Source organism: Protopterus annectens, chromosome 9.part0 (genome assembly GCF_019279795.1).
Source record: "Protopterus annectens isolate FY-2018-M chromosome 9.part0, PAN1.0, whole genome shotgun sequence".
NCBI classification, from domain to species: domain Eukaryota; kingdom Metazoa; phylum Chordata; order Ceratodontiformes; family Protopteridae; genus Protopterus; species Protopterus annectens.
The window spans coordinates 912,715,158-912,741,161 of record NC_056743.1 but is presented as its reverse complement, the minus strand read 5'-3'; the positions used below and the strand labels follow the sequence as shown (position 1 = coordinate 912,741,161).

The 26,004-nt window shown below is 40.5% G+C and overlaps 1 protein-coding gene across 1 annotated transcript in view; it reads left to right on the top strand.

The window, feature by feature from the left end:
* LOC122810605 (uncharacterized protein K02A2.6-like) overlaps positions 1–18,833 on the top strand; it is a 98,703-nt gene extending 79,870 nt beyond the window's left edge. The window contains 1 exon segment of the mRNA XM_044082181.1: positions 18,606–18,833. Within this exon segment, the coding sequence (XP_043938116.1) occupies positions 18,606–18,833 (228 nt within the window).
* Positions 18,834–26,004: the final 7,171 nt, after the last annotated feature.

Sequence of the window (26,004 nt, the reverse complement as noted above, 5' to 3'; positions counted from 1 at the left end):
TATTATATTTCAAAATATTATTGATAATTTCTTCATAATATAGTTAGATAGTTAGTTAAGCTCTTACAGCTTTATCTGTAGTTTCCCTTGTATGCCTTTTTCATAGCTTAATAGTTGGCCTCGTTTTTTTCTTAGGCCTATCTAAAGTCTGACTAAAAATTTGTTTAAATAGTGACTTTCTGTCACCCTTTTTCTTAGAATTGGTATTGTGTGCTTAGTTAGTGACCTTTGTCACAGCTTTATAGTTAACTTTAGCAGTGTATAGCTTGGTTATTTGTATGTAGTGAATTTGTCACTAATTGATATTATCTGTTTAGATAAATAGTGTGTGTGTGTGTGTGTGTGTGTGTGTGTGTGTGTGTGTGTGTGTGTGTGTGTGATTTGTTAGCCTTAGTTGAAAGGCTTGTGTGCTTATATTTAGCCTGTTTTTTTTATTAGAAGGGTTATTCATATATTTGATTGTTGTTAGCCTTAGTTTGAAGGGCTTGTGTACTTATATTTAGCCTGTTTTTTATTAGAAGGCTTATTCTTATATTTGATTGTTGTTGGGTGTGTCCACATTTTCTGTCATGGCTGATGACAAGGACAAACACCCTAAGTCAGGGTTTTAAAAAATCCCCTAAATGTGGTCAGAAGATGTCTGTCACTGACAGCCATGTCAATTGTGTTTATTGCTTAGGTGCATTACACTTGCAAGAAACCTGCTCCATATGTCATTCCTTTTCTTCTTGGGTTCTCCAAGAGAGAAAGAGGAAACTCATTGATAGGGATTTATTGAGACCTTCTTTCCAGGAGGCTTTGAGTGACCAGGATGGATTTAGTAAGTCCTCAAAGTCTTCCAGGACGTCCACGGAATCAAAAAAATCAAAAAAGTCTGTGACATCGGCTCCACAGGTCTCGGGGCCGACTGTCTTTTCTTTTTAGAGCCGGTCCCCGGTTTTGGAACCGGTATCAGAAATTCCAAAATCTCCTTTGCTTCAGTCGGTACCATCGATCCATTCATCTCGGTCTTCTGTTAGCCTTTCAGATTTGGATGTGGATCTTGTGGTGCAGAAGCTTTTACAGGCACCGGCCTTTGCAAAATTGTTATTGGCTCCAACCCAGGTGGCTTTGGAGCCGAGGACCCTTATGCCAACTACAACTCTTCCTTTTCTGAGCCATACCAGTCCTTCAGAGCTGGAGGAGTTGGACTTGTTGATTGTGGAGCCTTTGGAGCCAACACCTGCTCCAGTGTCTTTGGTTCCGTTCACTCTGACATCCTCGGTGCCGATCGAGGACTCTAGGAGCTGACACTCTCTAGTCAGGTCCGTGGAGGATAGTCGAACCGACTTGTCGGTTCCGACTCTGCCTCTCGGGGCTTCGGCTCAGATGAGCTCGGCTCCTGCCTCAGGCTCAGAGCCCACTGTCCCGGTGCTGGGGTATCGACGTTTCATCAGATCCATCGGTCCCTTCGCATCGGAGCAGGAGTGCCTTCGAAGCCATGAGGAGAGTTATGTCTCCTAAGACATCCTCAACCTCAGATCCAGCTTCTTCCTCCCCTAAAGCGCCTGTGTCTGCTTCTGCTTCACAGATCCTAACAAAGCACAGAGACCCAGAGACTCAGGAAGCCCCATTCGGTGGGCCATGCTCTTCCAAGACCTCACCAGAAGCTTCCACTGATGAGGTTCCCAGGAAGAGAGTTTGTAAGAGGAAACATCTAGACTCCTCTCGGGAGTCCCTAACATCTGATACTGACTTGGATAAATCAGAAGGGTCCACACGGTCCCCCTCTGAGGATATCTCATTTGCAGAGATACTTGAAATCCTTAGGCAGAGGGGTGACTGGCAGTCCACAAACCCTACTGAAGACGAGTCGGTTCTCCTGAAGGCTTTTGGGTCTCAGCCCTCCACCTCTTGGGTGTCTCCACCCTTCGATGAACTTATGCAGCTGGTCTCATGAAGGGCGTGGGAGTCTCTGGACACCATGGAGCCTGTCCCTAGGAGGCCTAATAAGTTCATATCTGCTCCCCAAGATAAATACTTCTTGACCAAAGGTGTGCCAGTTGATGCCATGGTGGTGGCAGCAGCCACTAAAAAGGAAATGTCAGAAACTTCCTCTTCTATCCATCCTCCTAACAGAGACTCCAGGATCATGAATAGATATGGAAAGCCCATGTTTAGTTCAGCGACTTTTGCACTCCATTTGCTTAACTACTTAACCCATTTCACGAGACTAAAAAGAGATCTCCTTAAAGAGCTGGGAGATACTCTCCAGGGTACAGTAGCTGCTGGAGCTACAGACAAAGTTGCCTCCCAGCTTGCTATCCTCAGCTACATTGTTAACTCATCCATGCGCCTTATTTCATATGCAGCTGATGGAATGAGCAGGGCAGCGGGTACAGGAGTTGCTCTTAGGAGGCACCCCTGGATGTGCTTGTGTTCCTTCATGGAGCCCTTCAAGTCATCCTTTGTAAATACCCCTTTTGATGGCTCGTCCCTTTTTGGGCCCAAAGTTAAGGAAACTTTGACCAGGTGTGAGCAGGAGGGAAAGACACTGTCTGCCATCGGAGTCTGTTTTTCCACCCCCACCAGACCCTACCCCAAGGGTCAAAGGGGAGGTAAATTGTGGTTCCTAAAAGCCCAAGGAGCCTTTTAGGACACATGTGGTGAACCCCCCTCTAGGGGCAAAGGAGGGGGCAATAATGGAAGAAGCCGCCCTCACGGCAGAGGGGGTCCGCAAAACCAGGGCAACAGGGATCACTTCTTTGGGAAGCCCTACCAGTGCTCCTGAAAGGAGGCCTGTCTGTCCTGCTCTGGAGGCAGTCGGGGTCGCTTATCTTTGTACCCAGACGCCTGGGTCAAAATGACAACTGGGTACAAAGTATAATTTCCAGAGGATACTTCATTCCATTCACCACACGCCCTCCTCCGACAAGATAAATCCTGGACATTCCACCCAGTTACAGGGAACAAGCAACAGTAGAGGTCCAAACGTTGCTAAGAAAAAGAGTCATCCAACCAGTCCCAGCAGACCAGACAGGATTCAGAACTTACTCAAGATTCTTAGTTCCAAAAAAGACAGGGGACTGGAGACCTATATTGGACCTCAGCAGGCTAAACAAATCTGTCAAGAAAGAGAAGGTTTGGATGGTCAAGCTTCAGTCGATACTTCCGTTCTTAGGGAAAGACAATTGGATGTGCTTGATAGATCTCCAGGGTGTGTACTACCACATAAAAATGGCCAGGCCATCCATGGATCATCTGCGCTTCCAGCTGGGAGCTAATCATTACCAGTTTCGAGCCCTGCCCTTTGGTCTCACTACAGCTCCCAGAGTGTTCACCAAATGCATGGCAGTGGTCATGGCTCACCTGAGACGTTTAGGATTCCAGGTGTGTCTGTACCTAGACGATTGGCTCCTCACCACCACCACCAGGCATCAACTCATTCAAGCCAGGGAATCCACTCTGTCACTCTGCAGCCAGCTGGACATTACAATAAACTCAGAAAAATCTGCCTTGTTGCCATTGCAGCATATCATCTTTATTGGAGCAGAACTGGACACCACCACCATGCTAAGACTTCCAGTAGAAAGAGTCTTACTACTCCCAACAGCAGGTCTGCATTCTGATATCCAAAAACAAGGCTCCAGCATCAGAAGTTCTAAAATTGTTAGGTATGATGGCAGCAGCAATTCTGGCCATACCACTGGGACCTATGCACATGTGGGTACTACAATGGCTGTTGTTCACTCAATGGTCTTACCAAGAGCTCCCCATGTCTCACCTGATAATGATCACATACTCCTGCAAAAAGGATCTTCAGTGGTGGTTGACCTCACTTCATGTCACAATAGGACATCCCTTTGTTTTACCCCAAAAGTGGCCACAGTGACCACGGACACTTCCCTGATAGGGTGGAGGGGAGCATTTTCAGGGAAGACCAGCCAAAGGCACATGGACCAATCAAGAGACACATCTGCATATCAATGTCTTAGTGATGAGAGCAGTACTTCCAGGACTCTCTTCCTCTGGGTACAATTGTGATTCAGACAGACAACATGTCAGTGGTCTGGTACTTGAACAAACAAGGAGGAACTAGGTCATACCCCCTTTGTCGCGAGGCCCTAAGAGTATGGCAGTGGGCTGTATCCACCCAGAGCTTTCTGTTAGCAACGCACATCCCAGGGAAATCCAACATGATAGCAGACAATCTGAGCAGAGCAATTTTGTTGCCCCACGAGTGGTCCCTCAAGAAAGAAATAGTGGACAGGATATTCTGCAGATGGGGCCAGCCTTGCTGCGACCTTTTTGCCAATCACATGAACATGAAATGCATAAGCTACTTTGCCCTAATTCCCCCTCTGGGAGAAGCCCCAAAGGATGCACTCATTCACGATTGGCCTCCGGGTCTCCTCTATGCTTTTTCACCAATCCCATTGATACCCAAGGTTCTACAGAAAGCAAAATCTCTGGGAAGGACTATCATTCTAATAGCCCCTCATTGGCCTCATCAGATTTGGTTCCCCTTCCTTCAACTTCATCTTTTGGAGGACCCTTGGATTCTGGACCCAGTTCCGGACCTTCTGATGCACTCATCGGGGGAACTTCATCCCTCTCTACAGTCCCTGAAGTTGACAGCTTGGCTGCTCCAATTCCCATCATAGCCAGGTTCCATAACCTTTCCAATGAGACCAAGCAAATTCTCTTATCCTCTCATAAATCCTCTACGAGGAATCTATACCTTAGCAAATGGAAAAAAATTTCTATATGGTCCTCTAAAAACAATATTGATCCTTACCAAGCCCCTATGGCTTCTATACTAGAGTTCTTGACTATGATCTTCAATAAAGGAGCTGCAGCAGCAGCAAGAGTCCGTGTTCAACTTGCTGCCATTTCTAACTTTCATCTTGGATTCGAAGGATTGAATATTATGTCACACAAATTATGCAAAGCCTTTCTAAAAGGGACTTTTCATCTCAGACTATCTGTGAAATCTCCTATTCTGCATGGAAACTAAATTTTATGCTTTTCTGCATCATTCTTCCTCCATTTGAACCAGCTTCCTCATGTGGCCTCACATTTTTGTCATGGAAGACTATCTTTTTAGTGGCTATTACTTCTAGGGTTGCCACCTTTTCAAATGCCCAAAGTGGGACATTTTTGGTACAAATGTTAGATTTTGCAGGGCGAAACATACCCACCGCCAGTACAAAGGGCAGAACTTCACTTTTTTGCCTAAATAAAAGCTTATACTTGTAGTATTTTAGTTGCTTATTCTGTTTCTTATAATATTTAGGTATTTCAGATACAGAATAACTGTTTTATGCAACTATTACACAAAATATAGGAAATAATTTTGTCCTAAAATCTCAGGACATTTGCCATTTTTACAATTTTTTTGCAGGACACAACTGCCCAAAGAGGGACTGTCCCTTGCAAAGTGGGACGGGTGGTAACTCTAATTACTTCTGCTCGCAGAGTGTCAGAGCTTCAGGCCTTGTCCATTAAACCTCCTTACTTGATTTTCCACGCTGACAGAGTCTCACTTCGAACAAATCCCACTTTTTTGCCTAAGGTTTGCACTGAAACTAATTTTAACCAAATTATTGATTTGCCAGTTTTCTTTCCCAGTCATTCCAACAATCTAGAATACATGTTGCACAAACTTGATGTTCACAGACAGCTCAGATTTTATTTAGAACAAAAGATTTTAGGAAATCGGAACATCTTTTTGTTTCCTTTTCAGACGCCAGGAAAGGTATGCCAGTGGCTAAAACAACTCTGTCTAAATGGTTATCTGATTGTATCACATTTGCTTATTCAGCTGCCAATATGCCTTTGCAACATAAAATTAAAGTTCACTCAACTAGAGCAGTTTCTACATCCTCTGCTTTTTCAGCTAGACTTCCTATTAATAACATTTGTGCAGCCGCCACTTGGACAAGACCTCATACCTTTATCACTCATTACAAAGTTGACAGGGCCTCCAGGGACAGGGCCTCCTTTGGATCCACTGTCCTGAAAAATATACTCCCATGAGCCACCTGAGATAGATGGTGCTTGGGATGCTACCCGTCAGTAAGAATGAACAGCGACATAGAACAACTTCACATAAAGAAGTTATGTACTTACCATACCATTCCATGTGAGTTGTTCATCTCGCCTTCATTCTTACGTCCCTCCCTCCTACCCCCTCCTGGGCTTTTAGAAGACCGAGAAGCTAGATCCTTCCTGGTCACTCAACCCTTCTATACTTTCTGTTATGGAGGCATAGAATGACATATGGTATTATTATATGCAGCAAACAAGATCTGAGGTAACTCTAGGTGTATCATAGGATAGGGACTTGGCCTTGAGCTACTTGAAAACCTCGAGCTTTATAGTAGGCCGACTCGGAGCCGAGGGATCAGATCCGAACCCATCAGTAAGAATGAAGGCGAGAGGAACAACTCACATGGAACGTTATGGTAAGTACATAATTTCTTTTTTTTTTGAGACGGTCAGTGTAGGGCATCTGTTTGAGGCCAGTAATCCTCTTTGTGAGGTACTTCTGTGGCCTTTCCAGCTGCTGCAGATGTCTTGTGAGGTACACTCCAAAAGGGGCGTCATACTCTGTAATGGGTCTAATGAGTGCCGAGTAGAGGGGAACAATGACCTCTTTTTTCCTGGATGAGAACCCTTTTGTGATGAGGTGTGCCACATAGAAGGATTTCCTGACTACTGTGGTGATGTGATTATCAAAGGAGAGACTACTGTCCGCCTGGCTCCCAAGGTCTCTTATCACACATTCGGTGTTAAGTAGACTGACGTTTAGTTCCACCTATTCACAGATCTTCAGGCTACACCTTGATCTGACAGCGCTCTTAGAAAGATAGTTATCTCAGAAATACTAGGTACAAACCTTTCAAGAAAGTGAACCTGAAAAAAGGTCCACTATCACATATAACATCATCAGATTCTCTCTCTGAAGTATAGACTTTAATATCATAATAACACCTGCACATACCTCTCAACCTGGAAACATCGAAATCTGGACAAGGTCGATGAAAAATAGGTACAAAACTGTACGCTGATTAACATACAATTTGTATACATAATTACATAACCCTGCCCACTCCAATGGAATTGTGGGATACCAACTTTCAAATGCAAACGGAAGAACAGACAACTAAACTATGGCACTAGAGTCCCCCTGCAGCTATTCCAATGTCCCACTACCTGTCTGTTTTGCCCCATTTACCATAAATACTAATGTGTGCATACTGCTTTACTTCTACAATGATTTGGATTTTATAGGTTCATAGGTTGGTACTAGGCTATTGGCCCTATGGCCTATACAAGTCTAGCCATAACAATTCCCTGGCTATTTCTTCCCACACTATTTACTTCCCTGGACCTCTGTCTAGCAGGGCGACTGACGTGATCCCCGGGGTGAATTTCCTTTCTCCCACCCAATCATCAAGGTTCCTTTTGAAGAGGACCAAAGAGGCACTCTGCTTGACATGTATGAGCAGTCTATTCCAGAGTCTGGGGAGTGTCTGGGTCAGGAACCTATCCCTCCAGCATGTTTTGTTTAGTGTGATGACAAGGTTTAGATCTCTGGAGCGTGTGGCTCTGAGGGATTGGGATTTCTTTAAGTGTAGTATGTCCAACAGCTCTGGGTTTGACATGTCCTTGTATGTTAAGCAGAGATTGCCTCTGAGTAGACGATATGCAACAGAGTATAGCTGGAGTTTTTTAAGGCGGTCACCGGACAGCATCTGCTTTAGGACTGTGATTCTTTTAGTGAGGTATTTCTGTGGCCTTTCCAGTTGTTGCAGATATCTTGAGAGGTACATATCAAACGAGGCATTATATTCTATAATAGGTCTAATAAGGGATGAGTACAGTGGGACAATGACCTCCTTTTTTCTGGTTGAAAAGCCCTTAGTGATGAGGTGTGCCACATAGAAGGATTTCCTGATTGTTGTGGTGATGTGGTTATTGAAGGTGAGACCACTGTCCACCTGTGTCCCTAAGTCTCTTATCACACTTTCGGTGTTTAGTATACTGCCACCTATGTAGTAATTCATGGGTACATGTTTTTTCCCAAAGGGGATAGCTATACATTTCTTGGCATTGAGCTTGAGCCTATGGCTCTGGCTCCAAGCATCTGTTTTTGTAAGGCCCTTTTGTAGAGTATCCACATCATTTGGGGATTCAATAATGGCTCCCAGTTTGCAGTCATCTGCGAACTTTGTTAGTCAGAGTCCCTTAGTGTTGGCCTGTACTTCAGAGAAGTAGATGCCAAACAAGAGCAGTCCCAGGACTGAACCCTGAGGTACTCCACGTGTCACTTCTCTGGAACTGGATTTGGAGTCGACTACTTTTACAGTGTGGGTTCTGTCAGTAAGCCAGTTGGCAACCCATCAAGTGACCTAGGGATTAATGCCCAGCTTAGTAAGTCTATCTATGATTCCAGAGTGGGGGATGGTGTCAAAGGTCTTGGTGAGGTCCAGATAGGCTGTGTGGACCACCTTACCCTTGTCCACGGTTCTTGAGACTGATTCGAAGAAGTCAGTCAGGTTCAGGAGACAAGATCAGCCCTTCCCGAACCCAAACTGGGTGGGGTCCAGTGTTTCAAGGTTGCCAATGTCTTTGTTTATAAGTTCCATGATAATACATTCCATGGCCTTGCAGATCAGGCTCATCAGACTGATGGGGCAGTAGTTCCCAGGATCCAAGGTGGATCCCCCATTGTGGAGTGGGATAACTGTAGCTGTGCGCCACTCAGTGGGCATGAAGCCTGAGGTGAGGCTATGATTAAACATGACACTTAGGTGAGGTGCCAGTTCATTTTGTAGTTCATGTAGTACACAGCCCAGGATGTCATCTGGTCCCATGAATGCTGTATTCTTAACTTTGGAGAGTGCATTTTTTTACCTGTGTGGCCGTTATTACCAGAATTTGGCAATCTTCCAGTATTGAGATGGGTTTAGGGGGTGAGAGGGGGGTGAAGTTGGCACTGAATTGATCTGGCAGTATATTGGCCATATCCTTGGGATCAATATATTTAAACCATTCTCCTGTAGCACAGAGCAGATCTGAGCATTGCCATTTAGATTATTGACATAATTATAGAATGCCTTGTGGTTGTCTTTGGAATCTTTAGCAATTTTATTTTCGTAACTAGCTTTGGAGGATTTTATGAGGGATCTCAGCTTCTTACTGAGTCTGGTAAGGGATTTTTTTGCATCTTGGGATTTTCTTCTTTTCTGCAACAGTTTCTTCCTTTTGTTGTAAAGTTTGTTTATGGCAGGGGCCACCAGATTGGCTTCCTTTTTTTGGAGGAGAGCATCTTGGTTCTATTTGGGATGGCGCAATTCATGCATGAGTGGATGTGCTCGTACAGTGCCTTAGTGTAGGGTTCAGCAGTCGAACTTTCAGTTCTCGTCTGTATGGCTGTCATGAAGTTTGTCACTTCTGACTTGAGTAGCATGAAGTTGGCTTTGGAGAAGTTTTTTATGGAGGTTTCCTTAATGGGGGTGGGGATGGGATGTAGATGTTAAGGGTGATAAGCGTATGGTCAGACCTGACCAACGAGGGGGTGACCATAGGTGTGGAGCATCGATTTCCCATGTTGGTAATGACCAGGTCTAGGATATTGGAGCCCCTGGTGGGACTATGGATTAGTTGATCCAGGGCATTGTAATCTATGAATTCCAAAAACCGTTAGGCAAAGGTGTTGGTACAGGAGTAGTTTTCCCAGTTAATGGCAGTGTAGTTGAAATCACCCAGTATTAGGGCGTTTGGTTGTATCTTAATATTTTCCAGTATGTTTAGAAAGGTGTAGTGAGAATCTTGGGGCATGGTGGGGGATCTGTAGCAAGCTACAATTTGGATTGCAGTCTTACCTAGTCTTAGTTGCACCTGGAGAATTTCAGATGCATTATGGTTGGGCAACTAGCCTGGTGATGTGAATATCCTTGGTGAATATGGGCACTCCTCCACCTTTAATGTTTCAGTCCCGGTTTGGTGGCCAAAAAGGGTGGTAAGAGTTCTAGCCTGGTATTGCAGGGGTGCTCTCTGGAGCCTTGAACCAGGTCTCAGTTACTGCATAGATATCGATGTTCTCCATTTTTAGGAGTGCTTTGAGAGAGTGCATTTTGAGGTTTAGACTTCTAGCATTGAGTAACACTACCTTCAGAATTTGCATGTTTGTACCTGCTACAGTGGTGGTTTTGTCCTTTGAACTTTGCCTAAAAATGGCACTATAGGGGTGGCAAGAGCCTTAGCCAGTAACCTGAATCCCAGAGGCGACAGGTGCAGACCATCCCTGGCAAAGTATCGTGGTCTGTCGATCATGTCATCCCAGGCAGACAGATACTGGATCCCCTTTGAATGACACCAGAAGCTTAGCCAATTGTTGAAGTCAGTCATTTTGTCCTTATATTGTGGTTTCATTCTGGGCAAAGGCAGGATGCTACTCAGGGCTAGGGTCATACCTGCCTGGGCCACATGATCTGAGAGCTCTTCCATGTCTCTTTTCATGTAGTCCAGGGAGGTACATCTCAAGTCATTCACTCCAACATGGACAATGATAGAGTCATATTTGTACTTGTTGTGGAGTGCCTTTAGTGCATGCATTATGTGGTGGATCCTGGCACCCGACAGGCAGCTGACTATAATTTTCTCCTTGTTCAGCCTGGTGAGTGGGACATCAGTGTGCCTGGCTATAGAGTCACCTATGACTAAAGTGTTAGGTACGTTGTCTTGCCTTAGGGGCTGCTGCTGGGTGGCACACTGGTGTTGTGAGCTATTGTTTGTGATTGGTGTTTGCATTTCAGCTTCAGAGGTCCTTGTTGCTTGGGCAGGTTACAGTTAAGGGCCTCTGCATATGTGGATTTAATGTTGCTATGTGTGGGTGTTGGTGGTGTGGGTTTAGAAGGGCTATGTGTTGCTTGAGGTGTAGTGCAGGTGTTAACCTTCTCCTCTTGACTATCTAGCACAATCTTGGGTGGAGAGAGCTTTGCTTTCAGTTTGGCTATGTAAGTGCATCTCTCACAGGTTATAGAGTTGGGTGGTAGGAGGAGAGGGTTATCTGTGTACATGAGGCAATTGCTGCATTGCCCCAGTATGCTCAGATTCACCAGGTGGACAGGAGAAATAACCAGAAGCTGACCCTTGGACATGCCTGATTTGGTGCTTTTTTTGTAAAGTACAGGAGCTGTTTTCCCTTGCCTTAGCAAGGTACTTTGCAGTTATAGGATGTTTAGTGCCTATGAGTAATTTCTCCTTATTAACAAGGAAAGTTGAGTGCTTGTATCAGTTTAAGGCTTCCTAGTTCTTTCCAGCAGGTATTAGAGCAAGTGCTAGTCACAGGGATGCTTAAAGATAAGATTAAAAAAATGGTTTATCCTAAACACTGCAGTGTGCACTAGATAAGTTAGATGTGAAAGTAGGTAACTTAAGTTTTACCTGTCTAAAAAGTTAAGTTTTAGTGGAGAGTCACCATTTTTAAAATAGCAAGATAGATTGAAAGGGACTGGTCACTTTTGTATTCTGGTACTATGGAATACAGTAGGATGGCCAATAAATTTAAATAGTTGAAGGGAAGTGATTTCACAAAATAATAATTTTGTGCTTACTCACACAAGCCAGTGAAAGCAGAGATGAAATGAGATATATGGTCAAATTAACATGAGAGGCAGGCAGCTAGAAAGACAGTGGTATTTAAGAGCATTCTAGTAAGTGGGTGGGAGGGTGGGGAAAATGTCTGCCTGACTCACAAGAGACAGAACTGTGGTCTCTTTTGAAGTTTTAATATGCAGTTAAAAGCAAAATACAAGTAAAACACAAGGTAAAGAAAACAAATCACATAATTAAAAATATAAAAAGGCAAGAAAGTAATACAAAATACAACAAATAAAAAGCAAACTAACCTTTCCTTCACAGCAAATTATAGCAGAGTCTGGGTGACCCTTTCTAGTAAAGCTCTGAAATGTTTTATTTTACCCCTTAAATAGAAGGTTTAGTTCCTAGCTCCACCCCCTCAGTTCACAAATGATTAACCTTAAGTGATCTCTTCTATCTTATGTATGAGTCCTTAATTGATCAGTTCTAATTTCTGCCTGACTCACAAGAGACAGAGCTGTGGTCTCTTTTTAAGTTTTAATATGCAGTTAAAAGCAAAATACAAGTACAACACAAGGTAAAGAAAACAAATCACAGTATTCAAAATATAAAAAGGCAATAAAGTAATACAAAATACAACAAATAAAAAGCAAACTAACCTTTCCTTCACAGCAAATTATAGCAGAGTCTGGGTGAGCCTTTCTAGTAAAGCTCTGAAATGTTTTATTTTACCCCTTAAATAGAAGGTTTAGTTCCTAGCTCCACCCCCTCAGTTCACAAATGATTAACCGTAAGTGACCTCTTCTATCTTATGTATGAGTCCTTAATTGATCAGTGCTAATTTCTGCCTGACTCACAAGAGACAGAGCTGTGGTCTCTTTTGAAGTTTTAATATACAGTTAAAAGCAGAATACAAGTAAAACACAAGGTAAAGAAAACAAATCACAGTATTCAAAATATAAAAAGGCAATAAAGTAATACAAAATACAACAAATAAAAAGCAAACTAACCTTTCCTTCACAACAAAGTGTAGCAGAATCTGGGTGAGCTTTTCTAGGCTATTTTTTACATTTTAGCACAATGCACAAACACTTATAGACATCTGCTAAACAAAGCTACCAATCAAAGCAACACTGTCTCAATGAAAACAGACTTGGCATTAAAACTTCTCTGCCCTTGAAACTCACGTTCATTGAAACAACATTGAAACCCACACCACATCCAAAGAAAATGCATCTGACCAGTGGTGGATAAAGATTACCTTTGGGCTGAACTTGGGACAGACTCTAGACTCCCAAACATGAAAAAGTTTAACAGGTTGATCATAGAACGAATGAATGAATGCAGTCATACCACTTCGATTAATCATATGTGTTATAGTGTACCACAAAGTAACTACAAGGACATAATCTGATTATATTCTCATGATCAGGTTGATGCAATTCAGTCCACTGCCCTTTCTGACAAAACAAAACGATTATCCAGTCAAGAACAGCTAATCAACAAACATGTTTTGTGATGTTGCTAAGCTCAAAGGTTCAAAAACTGCTGCTGGACTTCAAAATAAAGTCCATCTACTTAAAAATTAGTGCAAAGTAGAGTAGTGCAAGATTTCCAACATGGGCAGACTCAGTTCTGCTGATAAGAAAGGTTACCTACCACCTTCATGACATCACCAAGACAAACAAACTTGGTAAAACATAAAAACTAGTATAGAGAGGTGAAATACAGCTGTGTACCTCTGCAGTTTTGCCCATCTCAGTGCAAGATAAAAAAAACAGAAATGGGTTTTAATTATCATTTTTATAAACCAAAGATTTCTAGAACAGGTTTTAGTTTGTATGACTTTTTTCTAAAAGATGTACAATTTGAAACTCAAATGACTGCCATTATTTTTAGACTGCTATCCTCAATGAGTTGTTATAGAACACACACATACATTTTCGATTATTGAGCCCAAAATATGAAGCACAAATCTGATTATTCTGCACATTTCTGGACAATTGAGAAGTATGCACCCTACCCCCCTCCCCCGAATGTCCCTATGTGAAACAGCTAGGCCGCTTTATGAATGCGCAGGGCAGTTTGTGGAAATAGTTTACAGAAAGTGTGGAAGAACCAGTGATCAAATAAAGCTACTCAACAAAATAAGCAAATGAAGACTGGGAAGGTGTGTAAAAATGGTAACCAGCTACTAAACGCAAGATACCAACTTACACCCAGTGATGCATTTTTGCTACTCAGCAACACACTGTTAAGCAAATACACCATAACAGATGCTGTGCAGAAATAAACGACCATGCACTACACTGACTTCTGTTTACAAATGCATACATAGAAAATCCCCTGGTACTAAAGGACGTTGGACTTTCCAGATTAGTAAGTTTACGATGTCGGGGTGGGGAGTCTAAAAATGAGCCATGCTTCCATCTACAACCCTTAGGAGAAGTCAACATTAAAATGTGTTGTTGCTAAAAATGACACTATGTAAATATGTTCACTGGCATTTACTCCTGCGCTTTCCACTGTTGCCAAAAGATCTAACTGTTATACTTAATAATGTGCTTTTCCCCCAGCATAGTCCTTGATAAAGAAGTTAAGCCCAATTCCACAATGTTTACCGGATGGTGAAACGCTCATGTAATTCTCACTCTCATCAATAGTCAATATATACCATTAAGTTAAAACCTTCTATGCAGAAAAGGTAAAGCAAACATCATGCTCTCTAACTCTTATGTTAAGTGACAAAGGATGTGAGCATGGAAGTGCAGACTGACTGGTACGCCGATAGCTATGAGTTGTGAGACAGTTCTTCACACACCCACACACACACACACACACACACACACACACACACACACACACACACACACACACACACACACAAAACTGTTCCTACCTACTTCATCTGTTCGTGTCACCCTGGACGTCCCGCTTGCAAGTGTAGCCTAAGCAGAGTCTGACTCTGTTCTAAAAAGGACTCTGTTTCATTTCATCCTGGACCAGCAGCCAAATAAAAAGGGAATAAAGCCAGTCTGTTCGTTTCACAGACCACTTGCGAGGACTTCTTTCCGTAAGATGTAACCCGCTTGCAAATAGATGCAACTGCAAGGACTTTCCACATGTAACCTGCTCACAAATAGATACCAGTCCAGAAGCCATATAGTTTCCCGCTCACATCCAATTCAAAGTGAGACAGCCGGAAATATGTGCTGAGCTCAATTCCGACAGGCTGCTAGCCCCGCCAGAGCTGATGTCATCGGGCACGTGATGACATCAGCTAAAACAGGGAAAATATTTTAAAAATTAAAAAAAATGCTGGGAAAAAGTCGGAAATGAAGGGGTGCCACTCGGGAATCATGGCACCCAATTATTTGGACCCCAAAACTCGGTAAAAACTGAGTAATTCGGTATGGTTGGGAGGTATGCACCTGCATTTGCAGTACCTGTCAATCTGATTATTATTATGGGGAATTTGGGATAATAATCTACATATATGGCTTCACACTCAGCTCCACAGATGATCTGGCTATACCAGCATTTTTAATTATTGTTATGGCATTCCCTGCAGATGGTAAAACTTTGTGCTTCTTGCTCTGAGTTAGAATTCCTGGCTAATGCATTACATCTCATGCTCTTTCTCTGTACTTTATTGTTCCCAGATGTGATTCATATTTTCTCAAGCATTTGTCTTTTCATTTGATTGGCAACCATTATTTGGTCAACCTTATACCTTAAGCCTTAGATGCAGTTCTTTCTTGAAAGAGAAATAAGACAAATTTTCTTTCCCTAATGATTATTTTGGTTAAAGCTTCTTTGCTTCCGTTGTTGCACTTCTGAGTAACTGCATTTCTATATTAACACCAGGACATGGTGGGAATTATTTTATTACTCTTCTGTCACTGGTTACTGCAGTATTACCGAAAATAATCTCTTAATTCTTCTTTCCATAACTGTTTGTACATCATTGGTAATTAGGCTATATTCAATGTATCTACTATGTGTAGTTTCTTGTCTGTTTTTTTTGTAGTTTTAGATTAAACTTCTGTAGCTCAAGTAATACCCTTTGCAATCCTAGAGGTGTCTTGTACAAAGACTTCCTGAATATTTTTTGTCTGTTTCCACCTGAATGTCTTTACCATAGGCATTGGCATGGAAATTTTCACATCCATACTCTCTTTCATTTTTAGAATTCCTTTTATATATCTGTTTTATGCATATGTAAACCATACTGATCTATAAAAATAGGTTCTCTTGTAAGATCACAGCTCCCAGACTATTTTGTCATTAGTCTACAGCATAATTGGTTTGTTTGCACCAATTATCCTGATGTTGGTGTATCTGTAACACGTTTAGTATGATTTAAAAACATGTTCCTGTTCCTTGCTAGGCATGTTGTAGTTACTAATTCTACCCATAGATTTATGTTTCTAGTACTATGGTTGATTAAGAGTAGTAGTAGAAGAGGTGACATTAAGACTAAGACTGAATATGTAGAGACTAAATGGATTTTAGAACTGCATGCTCCCTGTGGGAAAGGTTTAAATGGTTCTGACCTTTAAGATCTGTGCTGAGATCTAGAGCCTTACCTAGTCCAGATTTAAAAGTGAATACTTAAGGAATGTTTTAATTTATGTGTATTAGATCTGAGCAAATGCCAGTGATAGGCATGAAAGCGCTCATCTTTTTATTGTTTTATTGTTTTTCTGTAGTTTTAATAGTTGTTTTAATAAACCTGAGTTCTAGTGAAATTTCTGCTGTGTTGGATGGATATACTTGTTTTGTATGATTTTCTTCTTCATATCTTCATTCCCAGGTTACATCTTGCTGTGACAGCTCTCCTAGAAATATTAGGTATAAACTTTTCAAGAAACTGAACCTTTCCTAGATGGCTGTGTAATGCTTTCTTGTCTTGTGTCTTTGGCATTTGCAGAATTCTTTTGACCTTTTCTGTATGAGGCTTCATTTCCTCTGACATTAGAATATAGCTCATGTGTTTCAGATGTGTCAATCTTTTTTATATCTACTTTTATTTAGTCAGAAACACCACCTTTTTGTGAAAGGTCTTCACTTGGTTAGCAGCATACTGCTCTTCAAGTCTATGTGTGGCATCCAAAAGGCAGTATAGCTCCATTTTGCACAAGCCTCCATCCCAGTCTCCCAAGCACAAGGGGATCAGCATCATATAGGGCTCATAAAAAGATCAATTAGATAGGACATACAAGAGTGGGGCAAGTAAATCTGATGTTGATTATTAATTTTTATTAAATGTGGAACATACACTTTATTGCTGGTCGACTCGAGTTTTATAATCATGGTCTCTGGATGGATTGAACTGTTTTGGTGTTTAAGTGTTTTTGTGGAAACATTGTGGAAACCTGGTGTTGGTATTATGGCCATATTACAGGCTGGCAACATCTGATATGGGTTGATATGGGCCACCTGCACTGGACACCAAGAGGAACCACTAACGAAAGGAGTAAACTAATTAGAGCATTCAGATTCTTGTATTACACCAGTTCAGAACCAGGTGAAGGTAAAACAATTGTGAAACAAACAAAGTGCTGTTTTGACCAAGGCAAACAATTAATCACTAAGCCAGAAATGACTATACCAAATTGGAACATCAAGTCAAGAGGATGTCCAAAATAACTGGCAAAAGAAGAAAACACCTGAGTAAAGTGCAAAACCACCATAATACAGAGTAGTTATTTAGCTAGAGCTATGAACTCATTATCCAGTCAGATATTGGAGTCACTCAATACTAAACAGTTTGGGTACCAAGTTGACTAAGAAGTCTGTGAAATCCTTGAGGGAATATCTACAAACTAACTAGTAGCTGGTGCATGAAGAAAAACCCACATTTTGCTGCTGCTGTTCCCATGGTTGACTGAAAGGAGTTGGTAGCCGCAGCCTTTACCTTGGGCAGATGTAGCAAAGGCCAGCAACATATTGCTGCTTTACCCCTGACATTTTCTACCCTTTTGCCCTGAATTATGGACAACCTGGAACACTGCATTCATGAAGTAAGGAACCTAATAAATGAGGTCAGAACAACACAGCAAGTCCAGATAATATTGTTTTTCTTGCAAGTGGACCATTTGCATGAGCAAAGTGCCATCAAAGGAATGTCCAGGCCATGTTTGTCTGATATAGCATCTGGTACTTTGTTTCTGTGGTGCAGAACAGAAACTGAGTGTGTGCACTGTGTTTCACCCCAGTCTGCATGTGGACACCAAAATAAAAAAATAGTAAAATTCCTCATGATAAATCACCTTTGGTGCCCTCCTGTATGCTGCTTCACAATGTGATTCTTGCTGCAGGACTAAAAAAATATCAGGTGTAGCACTAGCAGGAGTAATATATTATCCTCTGGCCCATGGTGTAAAACTAATAATTATAAAGGAATAACACTCGAGTAATACCCAGCATTACCCAGCATTAAAATACAGTTCTAGAAACATAATTTAAAACAGTATTTAGTTAGTTAATGGTAGTTCAGTAACACGGTGATAATCAAAAGCAGAACTGAATCAAAATGCTTATGCAAATAATTATATAAATATATGAACAGAAAGTGGGACTGTGAGAGAAGGAGCTTGGCAAGTAGTGCATCACATTTCAGCTAGTCAAACTAGTTAACTCTGGCAAGCTGGCAAAATTAGACATATGGGTTATCCATTTGCAATCAAAGGAATTGTGCAAGAACTAATATCTAGATTTAGTCACATTCACTGGAAAAGAGCGGTCATAACACCCATAGAAAAGCAGTTATTTAACACGTTAACATCAGTACGGTGTGTATAAAACAATTTAACAGATGTCATTTCCAAAATGAGCCTCTTCTTCAAGGTGAAAAATTCTTACTCCCTTAACCACAAGGTAAAAATCAGTGCAGGCAACCATGGAGACAGAAAGAGGGGGCAGTAAGCTAACAATAACCACAAATCTCAAAAGCACTAAAATCTAAAAAAAAAAGAAAAAGTACTAAAATCTGTATAAATATGTTTCAGAGAAAGTCCAGTGTAGTTCCTACAGAGCAAGGTCAAATTAAGGAAAACACAAAACAATTAGAGTACATTAAATTTCCAGTGCAGACAAGTAAAACATGGGTTCTCTTTAGCCAACATCTAATGCTGAAAAACAGCAATCATGATGTTACCAAGTCTGGATATTTTGTAATAGCAGTGTTCCAAATGAACTTGGAAAATTGTGAAATACAGCAGTATACAAAGCTGTAGCTCTATCAGACAACAAAAGAGAAATGCACTAAATGTAGAGGCAGAAGTGAATACAATCACATAATTTTGTTGAATCAGTTCACTTAAAGGATACACTGAAAATAAAGAGTGCAACTAACTAAGGATCATAACAAATAGTATACTCATACAAGGCAAACCAATAGACAGAGCAACAACATTTTTACAAGTCCCTATAAGCCAGTAAACTCAGGGCTGGGATAACCAATTTCCATATACAGTCAGTGTACTCATATCACAATCAGAATGTCTACACCTCTGGCATGCTGAGTTCCAAGAATGGGCACAGGCTGCTGACAGGGCTGGCCTGGGGGAATTAATGCAGTGGCCAATGGCCAACTCTCCTAACTTGGTGGGAGGGATGGGGAACCTGATACCTACATAACCTCTAGTGGAGACCTGGAACCTTACAGGATATCTTGTAAAATAAAATGGTGTGCCGATGATATCCTGTTGTGATAGCAGTAGCCACTCCTACAGCTAGGGAAGGTGACTGGCCACCACAAGAAAGATGCCTCCCTGCACCATGCTCACAACCCCACATTGGATCAACCATTCTACAGTGCTAAATACTGAGATGCTGCAAGGACAACTTTTCAAGGAGTCATGTGGCTCACCTATAAAATGGTCACATCCAGGTGTGCCCAAAAGGAGCCCTTTCAAAATCCAAAGCTGGGTGAGTGTGAAAGACAGGGGGTATAAGCCAAATGCAATGCGGAATCAGTTGCAGAGGATTAATGATTGAATGAATTAGTGAATGAATGAGTGAATGAATAACTAACTAACTAACTAAATAAACAAACATAAATAAATAACTCGAAGCTAGGATGGAAACACATGCTGCTCGAGAAAAAAAAACAGAGTTAGAAAATAAGACATAAACCATTGAAAAGAAATTTAAAACTAAACCAGAGAAGAGGCAATAATTCCATTTAATTCTTCTTCTTCTTTCGGCTTTTTTCCCAGTTAGGGGTCGCCACAGCGGATCACCTGTCCCTCATGATTGGCAGTGGTGCTTCCCTAGTAAAACACAACAAGATAATCCAAGTGTTATAAGTACACCATAAAACAAGCAAAAAAGCGAACGCTGACACCACACTATGTAGCTTGAGAAACTGAAAACAATGAAGCAAACTCGTGCAAACCAGCAGGGCTAAATAAAAACTAAAAAAAAACTAAAACTTTATAATATAATATAATTGTTTATTTCTGTTACCTATTCATTTTGGAATGTTTTTGTTTATTGTTTATGCAGAAAGTTTTAGTGGAGTATGTTGCTTTAAAATTTTTGGAGCCAAAACATCTATTTAAGGGCTGTAATTCAGAATTTTTTTTGTTCTGAGGAAGCCTGTATTGTAACAGGTGAAAGCGCTCAACTGTTATTAAAAGTATTTTTATTTAGTCCTGCTGGTTTGCACGAGTTTGCTTCATTGTTTTCAGTTTCTCAAGCTACATAGTGTGGTGTCAGCGTTCGCCTTTTGCTTGTTTTATGGTGTACTTATAACGCTTGGATTATCTTGTTGTGTTTTACTATGGAAGCTGATGGAGAAGCTGGATGTGCCACACCCAATAATACTGAGCTGACTTCTTTACAGCAACTACAAACAGAAGTGTGGGACTTGAAAGCAGAAGTGAGCAAGCTTACTGCTTTGCTTTTAAACTTCATTGGGCAGCAGCAGGAAGCCAAATTAGTGTCTGCAGTTCCTGAGATTTCATCTTCAAACGCCCGGGCAGAGAAAACTAATGTTTCAGGTACTGTAGTGGGGAGAGAACCTTGTGTTTCCCCACCTTTATCATTTAACTCCACTTGCATTCCTAATGGACAGGGAGTGGGTCGTACAATCTCTAACTGTATTGATTTGCCTTTGGAGCAAGGACATAATGAACTTAAAAATAGTGTTGAATTAAACAACAGTAGTAGAATTGTTTTTTTTGACTACACATTTGACTTCTCTTTAGTGGATGTACAGGAAGATGGTAAACGGACAGGGGCCATCCCTAAGAGGAAGTTACCTAATAAAACTTATGCACAAGCAGGCAGAGAACCTGCAAGAAAAGGTACTGAGCTGTTTTCAAAAACTGACTCAACTTCTAACAAAATTGACAAATTTAAAATGTTTATGAATACTAATTGTTTTTTAGATAATGATGCTTTTAGTGGAAAAAGTAAAGATCCTGTTATTTCTAACTGTTCACTTAAAGACATGATTTATTTATTTGGTAAAAAACTGAATAATATTAATACATTGAAGTTAGAAAATGCTTATTTATCTAAGTGTTTGAACATTAATGTCATTCCTAAAGGCTTGAGATTTTTTAAATTTCCTATGGGCATAGATGTGAATGACAATACAAAAAAAGAATTTAACTTGTTTTTTGATAAATGTGGCATTGAGTTCATGAAGCTGTTAATTAAATGTAATGATGAGAAATTAGTTAGACTAATGGATGTAATAGAAAAACTGAATGAAAACATTTTAAGTGATTTATTATTTGAACAATGGGAAAGGTTATATAATAAACAATTTGTTACAGCTGATTTAAATATAAAAAAATCTCTAGAAAGGAAAAATTCTAAACTTACTAGGGATATTCAGCAGTATGAGAGAGGGGCTATATATGGGTGGAAAGAAGGACAGTTTAAAGCTATCGACAATTTACACAATCGACAGCAGGTCCCCTCAGATTATGATTATAATTCTCAGGCTTAAAGTAATTCCCATTTTTTCAAGGACAGAGGTCAAGACAGAAGAAGGGATTGGAAATGGGGGGGGGGGGAATTGGAAGAAACCCCATCATCAACAATAGCCAATATAAATAATATGAATCTAGAGTTTGTTACTAATGTAGATTTGCAGACTACACAGCAAACTGCTACTAAACTTGACGTACATAACACCACAAAGTACTGTGAGATTTCTTCCACAGATGGTGTGACTTACAGGTACAAGAGCTTTAACATTTTTAACTATACAGATGTTGAGCTCGATATGTCTTATTTTAATTTACTTTCTAAGGGCTTGAAATACATACCAACTACTAAATTTGATGTGGTTGATAATATTTGTCAAGTTAAATTGTATACTAGGAAATTAAACTTGGCAGTAATGTTTAATAATCCCATTAATAATGTTACTGGCTCTAATAATGACTGTAAAATCCTGAAAAAGAAAAGTACCTTTATACCCCCATGCCATCCATCGATTGGTTTATTTGAAAAATGTATTGTTAAGCAGATTTATGAGCTTAACAACAAAAATAAGTTTAGGAGAATGGAACATAATTTATCTAGAGAAGAACAGGACACCCTACAAATGTTTAGGAAGAATAGATCAATAAGGGTGATGAAACCTGACAAGGGTGGGGGTTTAGTTCTTTTTGATCAACTTACATATACCTCTAAACTTCATGATATTTTACATTCTACTGACAGTTATGAGATCATATCTGTTAATGAACTTAATATAGCCTATAGAAAAATTGATTGTCACCTCGAGGACTTTCTTATAGACAGGCAAATTTGTTTGGATACTTACAACTTTGTCAAAGTGGAATTTCCTGTGTTAGCCAAGCTAGTTGGCATCCCCAAAGTTCATAAGAATGTGTCTGACCCGCCTTTTAGACCAATTGTTTCTGGCAGCAGATCTAAAACATTCCCTTTGGGTGTGGTCATCGACCATACTTTGAAACATGTGTAAAAGGTATTTCATCTTGCCAAGGATTCTTGGTATTTTTAGCTTATTTTCCTACACATTTATATAAAAGATTTGTTAGATGTAACTATTGATGTCATAGACCTTTTCTCCTGCATCCCCAAAAGTGAGGGGTTAGAAGCATTTAATCGTAGTATTACTAAATATGCAGGGTTGGATTGGGATAAGATATGGTTGATTACAGATATGATGAGTATGGTATTGGACAACAATTTCATCTTTTTTGAAGGAGAGATTTTTAAACAAACTAAGGGTGTAGCTATGGGTGCTGCGTGTGCTCCCATTTTTGCTAATATGGTCATGCTCGACTGGGAGGAGTCTGTAGTGTTCACCAGTGACTTCTATCTTCACATCAAATATTACACTCGCTACCTTGACGATATATATATATATTATGGGATGGTGACACTGAGACATTGACTGAATTTATAGAATTCATTAACACCAGTAATTCTTATCTGAAATTTACACACGCATTCAGTCATGATGGTCTGGCATACCTTGACACCCTTGTCTCTCTGGCTAATTTTGGGTTTAAATCTAGAATATACAGGAAACCCACTTTTTCTAACAACTATCTTGAATATTCTAGTAATCACCCAAAAAGTCTTTTAAGGAACATCTATAAGGGACAGTTGATCAGAGCAGTTAGAATGACTTCAGATTACATAGATATGATAGCTGAAGTTGAGTATATTACGGCTATGTTCAGTGATAGAGGTTATGACCTTGGTATGATGCAAAATGTAAGTAAGCAGGTTATTCAAGGCTGGGGTTCTAGGTACACACCTTTGTTAGGAATGAATTCTCAAGGTAATAATGTTTCCCTTGCTAGAGTTAGTCGTAGTGATTTAAACAAAGCTTGTGTAATCGAATATGGTCCTTGTAGTTATAAGATGAGGCAATTGGTTAATAAAAGTTGGTTTATTATTATGGCGGATGCTTCTATATCCAACATTTTAGGTGATAAACTACACTTTGTAAATAAAATGGGTATGAACTTGAAAAGGTTGTTAGAAAATACGATGTTTCTGACTTCTAACACTTCTAAACCTACACAGAAGTGTGGTAGATACAACTGGTGCTTTGCTATTAATAACAGTCAAGGCACTAGGTTAAGCAACACTACCAACACCTCTATTAGATTCAAGGCAGGTTATTGTACTACTAAACTTGTCATATATATCGCATTATGTTCAGCTTGTCCCTCTTTCTACATTGGGAAGACCGAGAGACAGCTGAACAAAAGAATATGCGGTCATTTTTACTCTATTAGAAAGAGAGATGAGAAGAATGCTCTATATAAGCACATAAAACAAGAGGGTTCTGAACACAAATTCACTTTTAGTATTATTGACCTTATACAAATAGACCCTACAGGGGGAGACTATAAGAGTTGGTTGTCTTACAGAGAAATGTGGTGGCAAATTTTTACTGATGCTGCCTCACCCCCAGGTTTGAATGAATCACTGTGTATTAAACCTCTGCTATATAAAATACGTTAGTGTCAAATTGTTTATAAATAAGTTGAGTCAGTGTTTTTATAGAAACATATGTTTTTAACAAATATGAATTTCAGAGGAATTTGTGTATTCATTTTATAGGATACATATGTATTTATAATATAATTGTTTATTTCTGTTACCTATTCATTTTGGAATGTTTTTGTTTATTGTTTATGCAGAAAGTTTTAGTGGAGTATGTTGCTTTAAAATTTTTGGAGCCAAAACATCTATTTAAGGGCTGTAATTCAGAATGTTTTTTTGTTCTGAGGAAGCCTGTATTGTAACAGGTGAAAGCGCTCAACTGTTATTAAAAGTGTTTTTATTTAGTCCTGCTGGTTTGCACGAGTTTGCTTCATTGTTTTCAGTTTCTCAAGCTACATAGTGTGGTGTCAGCATTCGCCTTTTTGCTTGTTTTATGATTGGCAGTGGAGTTTTACGGTGTTGAATTGCCAGCCAAGCACCCAACATTCCACAGAAGGCACACACACTCACGCACTCATTCCTAGGGCCAGTTTAGAGTGTCCAATCCACCTACAGCATGTCTTTGGGATGTGGGAGGAAACCGGAGCACCCGGAGGAAACCCACGTGACCACAGGGAAGACATACAGACTCCACACAGAAGGCACCCCAGCCAAGAATCGAACCAGAGAACCTCTTACTGTGAGGTGGCAATGCTAACCGCTGCACCACCGCAGCCGCCCCAGTCATTCCATTTAATAATGAAAAAAAATGACTTCCCACTAAAATATGTGCTTCACAGTATCAGTGTTAGGCTACTTATGAAAATTCAGCCAGCCATATTGAAGCAAGTGTTAAAGATATGCTCGTAAATCAAGTGGTCTGATAAAACATCTTTTGAAATATAATAGTAAATTGTCAGGTCTTAGGTTATATCTGCAGGGATAATGCCTCATAAACAGAGCTGGCTTTGTGACACAGATCTATGTCCCCTTTATGTAAGATAAAGGCTTAGAGCTACAGTTATGCTGCAAACTGCCTGCCTCAATTAGCAGCCTAGACACTGGGGGAGCAGACTGGTTGGGAATGGATAGTAGTAAGTGGCTAAGGCTGGCTTGCCCATCCTTGGGGAAGATTTTGGTCCTACTCCCACTGTAGTAGCAATAACTTTGGGTCAAATGACATATATCAGCTTCTTCACAGCAAATGGGCTGTGGAAGAATGAACATCAGTGAATGTATCTCATTCTAGCTAGGCATAGCAGGTGTTTGCAAGTGTGCATTCATGTTGGAACAAGCATAGCAGGCAGTCCATTTTTCCTGCCAACCCAAACAGGGAGAACATTACGAAGAAGAAAAATCTCCTAGCGCCATAAAAATGACAGACATCATCCACAGCTGTTACCTCCCTCACCTAGCATCCTTTGATGCCATAAAGTAGAATAAATGAATGAGCCAATAGGGAATGAAGGCTCAGTGGTCAGAGGATACTGGGAATCAAAAATAAATAAAAAGGCCTCTTCTATATGGAGCAGTGGATTCTCATAGCAGTTCTACCCCATGGTACTTGCAGCTCACTCTTTTAAATGCCCCTCAAATTTATGTTCAGGGAGATGGGGCATAATCCAGTTAAATGTATGGTTAGGATAGTGGCCCACCCATATAGGTACAAGGTTGATGTAAGCAGTTAGAAGCTGTCAGTTGTTTAGAGTTGTACAAATGTTTAACACTTTTACTAAGTGCAGCATGTTGTGCTTTCTTGGTAAAAAATGCACAGCTGGGAGTGGATTTAAGCAAGTAGGCAACCGTGTTAAGTGGAATCATAGTAAAACCCAAGGGGTAGAGTGGAATAAGAGCACACTAATGATATCAAAGGTATATATTTATTCAGTCAGTTAAGGGACATTAACATTATTAAGCTATATTACCATTTTTGTTAAAGAGTTGTGTTAGTAGTGTCAGTAGCATAACAGGTAG